Here is a 13,581-nt window from a genome sequence, read left to right as displayed (position 1 = left end):
AGTCCTTTTCATGTGGTGTAGCTCGGCTCGCTCAGGTTCTTATCAGTCCCTCTGGCGCTGGAAAGTGCCGAGGCCCAGGCCCCGGTGGGCCACAGGCGTGAGCTCCTGGGGTTTGGCTGGGTGTTCAGTCCAGAGCAGGCTTGCACAGATCCAAGAAAATTGGGAAAAAAACAAACAAAGGTCCAGGGAACTCTTCTGCTTCAGCTAGCTAAAACTAACTAAAAGCCAGAGAGAAGCTCTGTCCCACTGTCTGTCCGTGCTGCAGACACCACAGTCCAGGAGCGGGATGTGTGGGAGTGATGTTTTTCCTTAACACAAACTGCGCGCTTCTTCTTCCCCCTCTCTTGCTCTCAAAGCCAGTCTTAAAGGTGCAGAACTTAATATATAACATAAACCAGACGATTGGGGATACCAGTATCATAAAGTCACCCCAGGACAAACTCTTTGGAAATGTCAAACTCCAGTGAGTACCTAATTCAGCCCTAAATCCCTTGGCTGTGCAGTTGGTGTTGTTCACAGCCCTGAATTCTTACAAAGGCTTTGCAGGAGAAATTGGCCATTTGTGCCAGTTGTGCCTTTAATGTGTGACACGGCTGGGCTTGTCTAAAGGGACAGATCTGCACGGGCAGAAATCAGGAGCACTTGGAGCTCTATATTTCCAAGATGCTGAGCAGTGCAGTGTTCTCTACATCCACACACTAGAGGTGGATTTGGCTGCTCGAAGAGGTCTAAAACACAGTCTTGGAGCCTTGGCTCATTTGCTTCTCTGTTGTGTGAGTCAGCACAGATAGGCAGTCAGGACAGCCACAAACACATGGCTCAAGCACAAAGGGTAAATTTATTCCCATTACTGAGCTGTCCCAGGGATCCCCAAAGCAACACCCAGGCAGAGGTACACAAATGTGGTTCATGCTGGAGGAACACTGGTCTGCTGCTTACACTGCTTTATCAAGGGTTATTCCCAGCTGCAAGGTCAACTGAGCATTTACAATCCTCCTCACCAGTCTTCTTCTTTTAACCCACTGCTCCCAACACCTGTGGAAGGAGAGAAATAGGCACCTTCAAATCTCATCTCCATGAGATGCCTTTCTTTGGGTTTTACCCAGTTTGTGTTGGGATGTTGGGCACCACCCTCCCTCCCTCCCTCCCTCCCTCCCTCCCTCCCTCCCTCCCTCCCTCCCTGTTTTTAACCCCAGCAGGCCAGTGGCTCTGTGGGCAGTGCTGAGCTCCTCTTCCTTCAGGGACACTGGGATCCTCTTTGGAACACTGTCAGAATCTCTGAGGAAGCTACAGCTAGGTTTAGTTATTAAAATTACTCTTCCTTCCCTTACCTAGCTGTGCCCTCTTGACAGATCAGGTTTGCTCTTGGCACTGCTCACAGTGCCTGTGTTCTTCCACCTGTAGGAATGTGATGGCTTTTGGTTGTGGCTCTGGAACAGAAGGTCAGGGTGCCTGGTAAAACCCCAGCATAGGGGTTTGGATGAGAATTAAAGAATTAAATAAAATCCTCTGTCCAATTAAATTATTAAATAAAACCCTTCTGGAGTTTGTTTTGTGCTGTTAAAGAAAGGCAAAGGTGTGCAGAGGGATGGGGAGAGGATGGGGCAGACACACAGCTCTTCAGCCATGCAGGGAGAGCCAGACTTCCACGGGGAAATCTGCTTTCTTTTTGCAGCTGAAGCAGCAAGGATGGACCATGGATCAGAGCCAGCAGTGTGGGAGATCAGAAAACTGTTGCATTGAGGTCTCTTCACCCCCCTAGTATTTCAGTGGTCATGAGCAGGTCATGAATGTTTGTAGCAGGCTGAACTTGCAGAATTCCCTGGAAATGTGAACTCAGGGATATTTTTGGCAAATCTGGAAAGGAAATAATAATCCATCCGGAGGCTGCAGGATGCAGCACAGCCCCTGCACATGGAGAGGTCCCACTGCCTCCGAGCTGCACACATACAACTGACAAGGGACTTGGCTGACTTGTCAAAACTTTCTTCAACTCACTACAGTGCCTTGCAATCAACTGAATTTTGTATTTACAGTTGAAACAGGAAAAGCAGGACTTGGTCCATACCTTGGTGTAGCAATTATGAAGCAACCTAACGGCAGACTGTAACCAGCATCTAAAAATTGGGAGTGTTGTAACGTGCTGAACAACGACATGCCCCAGAAGAGCCCCTCAGCATGCAAATACTGCTGAGATGGACCACAGTGGAACCACTGGCTTCTAAACAACAGCGTGTTATTAAAGGCTTGAGGTGCAGATCCCTCTTTTCCCTCTTCTTCCGGGTTGATCTGGGAATTGGGCTGGGATCAGATGCTTGCAAAAGCAGTCACTTGCATAGCTTTTACTACGGGCTTAGTCTTTGTCTCTGGAATATCACTTGGATTTGGCAAAGAGCTGCTTTCCCTAATCCCTATTCGTGCAGAGACATGTGGAGGCTTCTGGGAATCCCTGCTGCACCAGGGAATTGGGTTCAACAAAGTGGGAATACTCCCTGGGAATACTCCACAGTAAGATCTTCAAGGGCTTCCAGCCTGCCTGCCTGGCAGGGGAGTGATACAGAGCCCCTTGCATTGCTCTTCCTGATGTCCTTCCCCATGATCCAGACTCCTGGGAGATGGAACAGCAAGTCAGCAAGCATGAGCCAGAACCTTCTCTGTGTATCCATACACTGAGGCCTGAGCTGGCTCCTCTGGATGCTGGATGGGGACACGTAAATGAATGGTGGAGCTTCCCCTGCCCCTCCAGTACTGCTTCTCTGTGCAGATGGTGGAGAAGAGGCAGCATCCCACTTTATCCCCAGTCTTGGGCATCATGGAGCACTTTGATGTGGCAGAGCTGTGTGTGAGCTCTTCCCTGTGTCACACGTGGACACTGCACTTCACTGCCTATTGGTTCCTACCTGGGGAGACCCTGTTTTGCAAAGGGCCAAATCTGCCCTGTTGTGTCTCCAGATTCCATCTGGTGCATTGTTAATAACAAAGAGGTGAATTGTTACTTATTTCTCACACTGTTTTCCCCAGACAGACCTGTTGCCTGATTCTTTGCCCTGCTAGTGGCATTGCAGGGTAAACCCAGGAGGAGGAAGCGAAAGGAGCAGGCTGCCTTTTGAATGCAGTTTATGTAAGCAGAGTGTATGAGGTGCATCTGAGCATGGGGAGTTTCCTCACACATGGCACCTCCATTGATGGCAGGAAAATGAGAAAAAAACCATTGTCAGCCTCAGACTGCTGCTGGATGTGAGTATTGGCAGCTGAAGGAGGATGTTCTTGGGTATGTTCAACCTTTGCCTGCCTCTGGCTTTCTCATTCCTACCCAGTGCCATGGCAGTGCTGTGTAAGTCACACCAGCCCTCACAGTCCACTGCACCAGGCAGGTTTTTTTCTAATTTGAAATAAGCTATTTTCTGGAAAGCCCCAAGCCTTCCATTATAAAGATTTGGCTCTTACAGAAGGAGCCAAGAAAACCTCTAGCGTGCTTTGCTGCAATCACAGACATCTTATTCCACTGGCATACCAATGCTAATCACATGTAGGATCTCAGAGATATCCTCATCAGCACATGCTTGTGACTTGAGGATCTGGACAACGAGGGAACAACACAGAAGTTTCTGGCATTCACACAGCCAGACTTAATTCTGGTTTTTGTTGTGCACAAAGAACCTGATACCTGGATGCCCTGCCTGGTCCCCTCACCTGAAGGCATTCTGCCTCATTGTGGCAGCTGTGAGATTCTTTGTCTTCTCTTTGCCATTGGCTTCTTGAATCCAAATTGCTCCTTTTCCTTGGCAATGCAGTGAGGCAATGTGATTGTCAGGGAGCCTATGCTAACAGGCAATAATCAAGGGCTCAGTGCTGTCCAAATACAGAGTGTGATGGAGCTGGAGGTGGTGGGGTCACGCTTTCCTTGGGAGCTGACACCTGCCTCTGTCTCTTGCCATATACCCCAGGAGAAGTGCTGGGACATCGGGAGGGACTTACCTATGGGACAGGACTGGAGCTGATGTGTGGAGCATTCCCCAGACCCTGCTGCAGTGTTTGTGTGATGGGTATCCTCAGCAGACAGCTTGTGTTCCAGGCACGTGCTGTGACTTGTTTTGGGAACTGCACAGGATGACATCAGGCATAGCCATAGTTTTATTTTTACAAGTTGTCAGTATTTGACCAGGAGCATATCTCTAGTTTTCTAGAGGAGAAAAACACATCTGAGACACTTCTGTTGTAGCCAAGATTATGAAAGCTATTTGAATATTTCTTAGTAACTGTGTTTTGGAGTTTTAGAGTGAGATAAATTCTAAAATCCCTTTTCTTCCTCAGCCCTCTGGTATTCCAGAGGATTCACGGGCAAAGTCAAGATGTCACAAGTACAAACTGTATTCTCACTCTGGCTGTTTGGAGTAGGAACAATCCAGCCCCAGAAGTGTGCTGCAGAGAAACAGAGCAAAGCTTGCCCTTGCTCAGGGAAACTCAGGCTTTTCTCTATGGGCTTGAGACAGCGGTGCAGAAAATATGAGGTCCCAAGATGGCAGCATGAAGAAGAGGAGCACTGGGACTCCTCACTCCAAACTTCTGAGGCAAATGCGAGCCCAGCAATACAGGGTTTAAAAGAATGAAGAAAAAGAGCCCTAAAATGAAAACAAAACCCAGCCTCGGGCTCAGGAGTGTGTCACCCTGAATGTCACGGGTATGCCTGCTTGTTCCTCGAGTACATGTCATACCATGGAAGGCATCCAGGATCTCACAGGAAGAGCACTGCCTCCTGAAGCCAGGGTGGAGGGGAGGCTCAAGGAGGAGATGTGTGGTACTACCCCATGAGCAGCAGACAGGGAGGAACTGCTCATGGCAGGGTTAATCTGTGCACACTGGCAGCTGCAGTGTGGGAGGCAGAATGTCTTCACTGAGGATGACCCTGGGAGTTGTCTGAGCTTGTGAGGATAACAAGGGGTAGAACTGGGGCACAGTTTTTAGGAACTGGGTATTTGGGCAATGCTGGCACTTGTATTTAGGCCAGGAGTGAGAGAGAAGCCTGCCAATACATGCAAACATGGCTACAGTACCGTATTAACCCTTGGGAGAGAGATCTGGAATCTCTGCACAGGTCTCCAGATGGAGCAGCTAAGTGCCTGTGCCAGCCAGGAGCCAAGGGAAAGAGAGACATTAGGAAAGAAATAAGAGCAGTACAGCACTAAAACAAGGCTCCAAACAAATCCCATCCCTTCAAGTTTTAAAAATCTGGCTGCACAAAGCCCTGGGCAGCCTGCCCTGCCTTTGAATGCAGTCCTGCTTGGAGCAGGGGATTGAACTGAGTGACCTCAAAAGGTCCCTTCCAATCTAAATATTTCTGTGGTTCTGTGATGGATGTTTGAAATATAGAACAACCAGACCTAATTATAGCATTGGAGAAATCCATGACACATCTATCTACAGCTTAAACCAGCGCTGTTCCCTCCCCCATCCCATAAAGCTAGACACAGGACAGGAAAAGGTGATCACAATCTACAACACACAGTGATTCTTGGACAGGGAGGGAACATCTCAGGAGCTCCAAAATCATTACTAATATGGAGAAGATGAACAAGAAATGATTGGGAATTTGGGGACACTGAACAAAGTGAGGGGGCAGCAGGTTTAAAATGGAGAGGAGCTTAGAGAGCTTAAGCTTCTTACAAAGATCTTAATTTCTCCCCTGTGGATTTCACTGGCACATCACTGAATTAAAATGTATCTATGAATTAAAAACAAACAAACAAAAAAAACCCCAACCAACCAAAAAACCCCACCAGAAAACCCTCAGAAAACCCCCCAAAACAAACAAAAAAACCTATTGAGTCGGGAACTTTTGATTCAGGAGATCTTTTGAACCACAGATCAGTAGTTTGGGTCATACAGAATTGTTGAGGTATCCCTGAGTGCCCATGTACCTCCCATCCTGTCAGAAAGAGCTTCAATGAGCTACACATTGCCTGCAGGAATACCTCTGCTCACTCGGGTTTGACCCTGGCCTCTGCTGAATTTGCAGAGATCAGCAGATATCTTCCTCCCATCACACTTGGGAAAAATAATTCCCTGTCATCTTCTCTTCTCACTTACATTATAAACTTTTGTTGCCCAGCTTCTTCCTGACTGAGAAGTCCCAAGCTATTCTGTGGCTTCTTCTGAGAGACATTACTCTGCCTCAGTTGTTTTTTCTTTCTCTATCATTCCTCTGGTTTTACATTATCATTTTTCTCTAAACAGACCAGAATTGTTGACAATTCACCATCATGGGCAGTGCACAGGATGCAGCTGAATTGTCTGTTGGTTCTGTAGGGCATTCACTGTTTGATTTTACTTTTAATTAATCTTCTAATGATTTTCTAGCCTTCCTTTTGCTTGTCTGGTTCCTCCTGAACAGCAAGCTGAGATTTTTCATAGAAACGTTTATTGTAACACTAAGACCTTTGCTGAGTGGCTGTAGCTAATTTAGAGTGTGAAGTCAAAGAGGATTAACCCTCTTGCCATCATTTTGTATTTACCAGGCATTGCTCATTTTATTGTCTGGGCACTCACTGTTAGATCCTTCACCAGTTCACCTTTGCAACTCTCCATCACCCTGAGCTATCAACAGACTTCATCACCCCAAGAGCACATGGTCAGAGACAGGGATGTGGAGAAAGGCCTTGTCTTTCTGTGCTTTCACACTCACATATTCCCAGAGGCTGCCCCTGGACATCACACAAATGGCTACAAAACCTATTTGGAGCATTACAGAGGATCCAGGTGAGGGGACATTGTGAGGTTTGAGAACCTTCCTGCTTCCACAATACAGAAAATGATCTCTTGGTACTCAGAGGAGAGGTGCTTGTCTGTAAACATGAGCTCTCCATGTGAGGAGCTCACTTATATGCCCTCAAAGCTCCCAAACTGACAGGCACTGTCATTCAGCAGCAGTGTGCCGTGCTCTGCAGAGCCTGTCAGTCCCTACCAGAGCTTTGGGATCACCCTGCTGTCCTCCTGCCTGCTGTGGGATGGAAAGCTCAGCATCAGCTAGATGGGAAAAGCAGGATTTTATATTTTTGTTATATTTTTGGTGATCTTTGAGGAACTCTCCTGCAGACCCAGGTAGCTGGCTTGTCCCATTGTACCACCTGGCACCTCTGTTCACAGTGTGGGGCCAGTCACCCTGCCAGAGCAGCACACAGCTGAGTGGGAAGGGACACCTGAGCTGTCCAAGCTGCAGCTTGTGCTGCTGTACAGGTCCCTGTGCCTGATACAAGGCATGCAGAGCCTGCAGCACAAAGGTGCAGGGGACAAACTGCACCTGAACTAAGAAAGCATTACAAGGTGGTGATCACAGCACTTGTCCAGTCCAGCCCAGGCAGAAGCAATAAGCCTCTAGCAGAAATAAATGCTTTTTACATGGGTTTTCTAGAAAATGACAGACTGACCACGTTCAGCAGGGTCTTTTGGGGAAATGAAGGGGTGACATACTCAAGAAGCAATGAAATAATCTCAACTGGGCCTGCTGGGACAGACTCCCAGGAAAATCCTGAGTGTGAACCCCCAGTCACTCCACAGCTCTGGAACTTTCAGTTCCTGTACTCTGACTTAAATCACCAGCACCTTTCCCAGTGCACTGCACAGCCCTTGGAGAGGATGTACAGACGTGTTCCTCTGGCCATCAAGTGCCAAGCACTTCTCACACAGAAAGCTGTCCCTGGGAAAGCAGAAATTGCTGGTAGTCCTCAGCTGTGGGCTGGACACAGCTCCCCACTTGTACTGGGACACTGTAGGTTACAGTGGTGTGTATCACAGAGCTTACACACACCGCCCCAGTAAGAACTGACAGCTTAGAAAATGCTTATTTGGTGGTTGAATTACTTTTATTCTGAAGTTGCCAACTCTTCACTGCTTACCTACAACCTGCAGGCAACAAACTTCTTCCAGGTCTCCAACAGCCCACTGCCCCAGAGCTGACAGGCTAAACTCTCCCACCTTCAACAAAAGCCCCACCAGTTATTTTTTGACGTCTCCAGACTGTACAGGCATAACCACCAAAAGGACGTGACTTTAACAACTGGTCTTGAGTTGTGCAAGGAACAAGACCAACATCCAGTTCAAAGTGGTTCAGCCATTCCAATCCTAGCATCCACAGCCCCATTAATAGAGGGCAGGAAAGGAACATTCAGGTGTGTCTCTCAGCTCTGTAAAGGAACTGGCTGGAAACCCTCTAAAAAGAAAAAATCAAAGCCCTGTAAGAGTAGGAGAGCAACAGAAGTCTTGATTTTTAGAGCCTTTGTGGTACAGAAAACTGCAGCACAGAGCTGTAGCCCAGCTGTCAGATGTACACTCAGCCTGGAAGGAGTCACCACTCACTTGTCCGAGCAACTCCAGATGATCTTTAAGTCCTTTCCAACCCAAACCATTTTATGATTCTATCACCTGGCTCAGCCAGCAAAAGCAGCCATTCTGCAGCACTAGCCACGTCTGTAATTTCTGCTCAGTACAGAGAAGGAGCATGCTCCCAGCCACACTTCAAGGACTTCGTTCCAAGCACTAAACTAGAAACCCAATCCTTCCAACTCGAGTATCAGGTGGGGCACTCGAGTGACCTGGCCCACAGAGCAGGAGCAAAGGCAACACTTCTCCCAGTGCTCCACAGCAGTCCGGAGACGGGCACTGAACAAATGCACACGGGAGATATTTCAGCTTTTATTCGCAAATCCATCTGTACATCCCGACTCGCCGAGTGGCAGCTGCCAGGGGCCGGCAGCACCAGGGGGCAGCAGCAGCCAGGAGTCACCGGAGCCTGGAAACAGGAGCCAGCCGAGGAAACCAAACCCCGCCGGCTTTTACATCTCACCTTCTCTGAGCAAGGTAATTGGAAATCGAGTCATCTTTATCACATTCAGAAAGGTGTTGGATTTAGAGTCCTGCGCGTTCAGCATAACGATCTGGAGTTGAAGTGACTATTCTGCAGAGCAGCTTGAAAACTAAACCAGGCTTGCTTTTCCCAAAGCCAGCATCTTAAAGCTGCAGTACTCTCCAGGCATCTTTCCCAGCAGTCCCAAAGCCAAATAACAAAAGGAGCCCTTGCAAATAAATAATCGCAGAAAAATAAATAAGATTAGAACTGAAATATACAGTTACATGGTCTTTATTTGGTTTCAGAGGGGGAAAAAAGTGGAGCCAGACTGCAGCTTTAAGCCTCATGCCTGAATCAACCTCAAACACTTAGTAAATTTTACAGCTGATTAGCAGTACAGGTCTGAGATCTGAAGTTCCACGGAGATGAACATTTAGGCACAAACGCACACCCTTCCCCAAGGCATACTTTATTTTTGCGAGCTAGAAAAAAAGCCTGCTAAGGGGAAGTGCCCCTTCCCGAGCTGAACAGACATGACTGAAGACCTATTTACTGTCACAGTAAAACATCCCAACAAATAACTAACCCCCACCCATGGTTGCAAGGGAAAACTGGTTCAAACCATGCACCAGGGAGACAATTCTCTCTCAGGATCCTTCAACTCCACTGGCACCACAGAATCCACGAGCAAATCCAGCTACAGCAGGGCTGCCAGCTGCCTATTGCTTCTTGTGCTCCAAGTCTAGTTGAGGAAAGTCGTAAGTCCATTATTTCTACTTAAGCCAGAAATCCTGTTAATGTAATTTAGAGGCAGTTCTACAGCAGGAGCTCTTGATCTGCTCTTTGTTTGGGGAGCACCAACTCCCACTCCAGAAACTCCCACACAGAAAAAAACACACAGAAGAGAAAAGCAATCCATTGCAAGCCAGTGTCCGATGATTGTCCCTTTGGGGAAGGCAGGAATCCAGGACAGGGCAAGGCAGGGGAAGGGAGGATGGTAGGTGGGGAAAAGTTAGAAACAAACTCAAAACCACCAAGACACAAGGAGGAGCTCAAATCCCCTCAGCAACTGATGGCACTGGGCTGCTGTTTGCTAACAAAGTCTGAAATGAAGTCGAACTCGTTCTGTCCCAAGAATAACTCTGGCAGCTCCTGAATCCGGTCCAACCCCAGTTCCAGGACAAGGGATGTCAAGACCTCCTCATCTATAAGATCAGTGTCCATAACATTCAACGTCAGCGCCGGTGAGGGCATGTGCTGCATGCCTGGGTGCTGGCCCGGCCCCACTCTGTACTGCTGGGCACCGGCTCCCATGGGCCCGTTGCTCATGCCCAGCGGGTGTCCCTGGTACTGGGTGTTGAGTTTTTGTAGGTGCATGCTGGCCATGAGCTGCTGGGTGCCCACCGGCCCCATGTACTGCTGCTGCTGCCCCGGGCCATTGAACATCATCGCGTTCTGCATCTGGTGGTGGCCCATCTGTCCGCTGAGGCTGGCTCTCGGCCTCATGGCGCCGTCCATGGCAGCCCCTCCGTAGGGCATCATCTGAGCGGCGGCAGGCAGCGTCCTCAGCACATGCTGCCCGTGCTGCGGGGGTCCCTGCAGCCCGCTCACCCCCATGCGGTAGCTCTGCAGCCCGGCGCCGCCGTGGCTCATCGGCATCATCATATGCTCGGCCATGGCTCCAGGTCCCCGCCGGGTGACAGCGCCTCGGCCCCGGCTCCCGGGGACGGCACGGCGAGCCGGCTCGGACAGCAGATCCCGGCGAGCCCCCACCTCCGCCCGGGGGGAAAAGGCAGCGCTGCGCTCCCTCCGCGGGAGCTGCGGGGAGCCTCGGCACGGTGCTGTGCCCGCACGGTGCTGTGCCCGCACGGTGCTGTGCCCGCACGGTGCTGTGCCCGCACGGTGCTGTGCCCGCACGGTACGCACCGCTCCGGGGCTCCGGGGCTCCGGCGGACAGCGGCTCCCCTCCCCGGCAGCGCTCGGCTCGGCTCGGCGGGGCTGGCCGGGAGCCGCGGCCGCGCTCCCGCACTTATAGCGCTGCGGGCGGGGCGGGCGGGGGCGGCCCCGGAGCCCATTGGAGAGCGGGGAAGGAGGCAGGGAAAGAGGCAGGGAAAGAGGCAGGGAAAGAGGCACGGTAAGAGGCACGGTAAGAGGCACGGTGGGCTGGCTTTCGGCCCCGCTCGGCTCGACAGTCCCGCCGCTGCATCCCTCTGACACTGCTGACACCTCCCTGGAGTCGCCTCTCTTCCTGCTCACAGTGCCACTGCCCAAGTCCTTGTAGCCGCTGGCACAATGGATGGCCCGGCCTCAGGTCCCGCTGCGGAGCTTTGCTGAGCTCCCTGTTTATGCTGAAGGATGCACCTTTGCCAGGTGCTCCCAGGGCCGAGGTTAGTGGCCGGGAATAGTTGGTGGCATCAGGCTGGTTACTCGGTCGGCAACATCTTCCTAGCTGTAGCTAGGTAGGAGGTAGCAAATACCTCTTTCTGCAGCAGGAAAAAAACATCTGGGCCAAAGAGAAGCAAAGGGTAGAAAAAAAAATTTCTTAGTATAGCCAGTATCCTGACAGAGATGTAAATTTTATATATATATATATATATATATATATGGGGGTTTTTTGGTTGGTTGGTTTTTTTTGGTAGAAGCCTAATTCTGCACTGAGGTGAAAGTCAGCTGGATCTTACACCTGCTGGCACCAACCTTCCAGACACAGATGGTAGTAAGGATATTGTACCCACAGGGTTTGCTGGTATAACTGTGTGCAGCCATGTCTTTTTCACCTCTGAGACTCCCAATGCCCACCCACTGAGCTTTACTAGCCAGATTATTTTACCGTGGGCCTCTAGACTAAAGCAGCTCTGGTGCTCTCTTCAGGACGTGGTGCATTCCAGTAGCGTATGAAAGAGCAGCATTATCTTCCTTGTCTGCTTTGTGTTTTGAAGGAACATAAAGGCTTCTTTATAAAAGATATTAGTGTTGCATAGTTACCTGCTTGGAAGGCAGGGGATGACATATTTCAGCTTGCTTCCCCAACTTTATTCTTTGTCTCTGTCTTCTCCCAGACAGCTCTTAACCACAGCATTACAGACTGTGGCACTGGTAGTGACAGACAGAACTTTTCTGCTGGCTTGGAGCAGGTTTTTTTTTGTGGAATTTTAAATGTTCTGCATTTTCATGGTGCTCGCAGACCCTGGTGAGCAGAGGGAAGGTCTAAGGCAGCATGGGCACCTTAGAGGGGTTCTGAGCCATGCTACTGACCCAAAGGGTTGCTTATAGGGAATATTTCTGTATCAAAACACTCCAAACCAGCTGCTCAGAGCAGGTGACACCTGGGGGCCTTCAGTTCCAAGATGCAGCCAGGAATGGAAAGTGTCTTCTCTTACCTAGACAGAGCACAGCTCCAGGACATTCTGGGAGTTGCTTTTGTTTGTGCCACCTTCTGCCTTGTTAGGTGGCTGGGATAGGTTTCAGGTGTTGTTGGTGAGCCTCTAGCTGATGAATCAGTTGGTTAATTGTTCAATATAATTACGTAATGATTGTTTTTTAACTCTAGAGATTTTGACAAATGCATTTTTAGTACTAATAAACACACACTCACACAGATATACCCGCCTGCCTACAAGTTCACATGCAGATGCACACCCAGGTGAGGAATAAATGCTAGGGGAGTGTCTGCCAGTGTCTTTTCAGAGGCATCCAGCCATGAAAACATCTCTCCATTGGAGGAGAGGTGTGGTGTGTCCTGCAAGACCTGGGCAGAGGCAGGAATTCTTGGACAGGAGTAACAGGTGGGAAAGGGCTCTCCACAGCATTTGCATTACTGAAGACCCCAAAGGTGGTAAATTGCCCTTTATTTTGGAGACAAATCAGCAGATGAGAACACCCTCACTGAACACAAATGGGAAGGTCCCTTCTCTATCTCTATCCTCACTCTATCCTTCTCCTGCAAGGGTAAGACCAATCAGCAACTCATCCAGACTGAAAATAGTTTGAGCAGAAATAGAGCTGTGTGCCAGCTCTGAGCCATTGCCCCCAAATGCTTCCCCAGCATGATCTGGGGTGTTTAAGAAGAACCAGTGCCTGCAGGAAGGGAAGGGCACAAGGGGATGGGAGAATGGGGGGCATTGCAATGGGCAGAGGTGTCCAGAGATCCACAGCTTCCATGTTTACCACATTTCCTGTGCTCCTCTATCCAGCAAGGTTCACCAGCTCCCTGCTGGTGCTTCAGGCTCCTGGGAAGAAAGATGCACCACGAGCCAGGCAGAGGGAGGCTGAACAGAGCTGTTGGACTTCTGGAGGGTCCCAGAGCCCACACTGCCCACTCCTGCTTTGCCTTTTCTGCTGGCAGGGTTGTCACAATCTGATTCCTTCAAATCCTGCCTGGGGACAAACCTGCTGCCTTTCCCTGCACTGCCAAAGGCTTGAAAGTTTTTCTGCCTAATGTTTGACAGTCTTGGGACACACTTTAATCAAATATTCACTATTGGCTGCTGAAGGTCTCTAGACCAGGTCTGGAAGGATCCTAGGGAGTCTCTGGCACACATGTAATGCTTTCCCAGCAGATTTGTTTATTGACAACCAGGAGATGAGAAGGGGGTGCAATGCACTATCATTTTTTGTTTGTTTAAGGACCATCACAGTTTGCAAACCTCAACTCTGAAGCTGAGAAGTCCAGCAGAGACTATGGTGCTATAAATACTGAACCAGGAGCAGATTCTGATGGAATTTCTTCAGTTTGGCTT

General features: G+C 49.5%; 1 protein-coding gene across 1 annotated transcript; it reads right to left on the bottom strand.

Moving 5' to 3' along the window:
- Window positions 1-8,675: 8,675 nt before the first annotated feature.
- On the bottom strand, window positions 8,676-10,832 carry CITED4 (Cbp/p300 interacting transactivator with ED-rich tail 4). The gene has a single exon (XM_014258584.2). It carries the CDS (start codon window positions 10,517-10,519, stop codon window positions 9,905-9,907), a length of 615 nt encoding a protein of 204 aa, XP_014114059.1. The 5' UTR covers window positions 10,520-10,832; the 3' UTR covers window positions 8,676-9,904.
- Between the last annotated feature and the right edge of the window lie 2,749 nt (window positions 10,833-13,581).

This window comes from Pseudopodoces humilis, chromosome 27, assembly GCF_049639895.1.
Source record: "Pseudopodoces humilis isolate 2021_Gansu_Grassland_sample_001 chromosome 27, ASM4963989v1, whole genome shotgun sequence".
Classification (NCBI taxonomy): domain Eukaryota; kingdom Metazoa; phylum Chordata; class Aves; order Passeriformes; family Paridae; genus Pseudopodoces; species Pseudopodoces humilis.
Note: the sequence above shows the minus strand (reverse complement) of the source record. Positions and strands in the feature narration are given on the sequence as shown.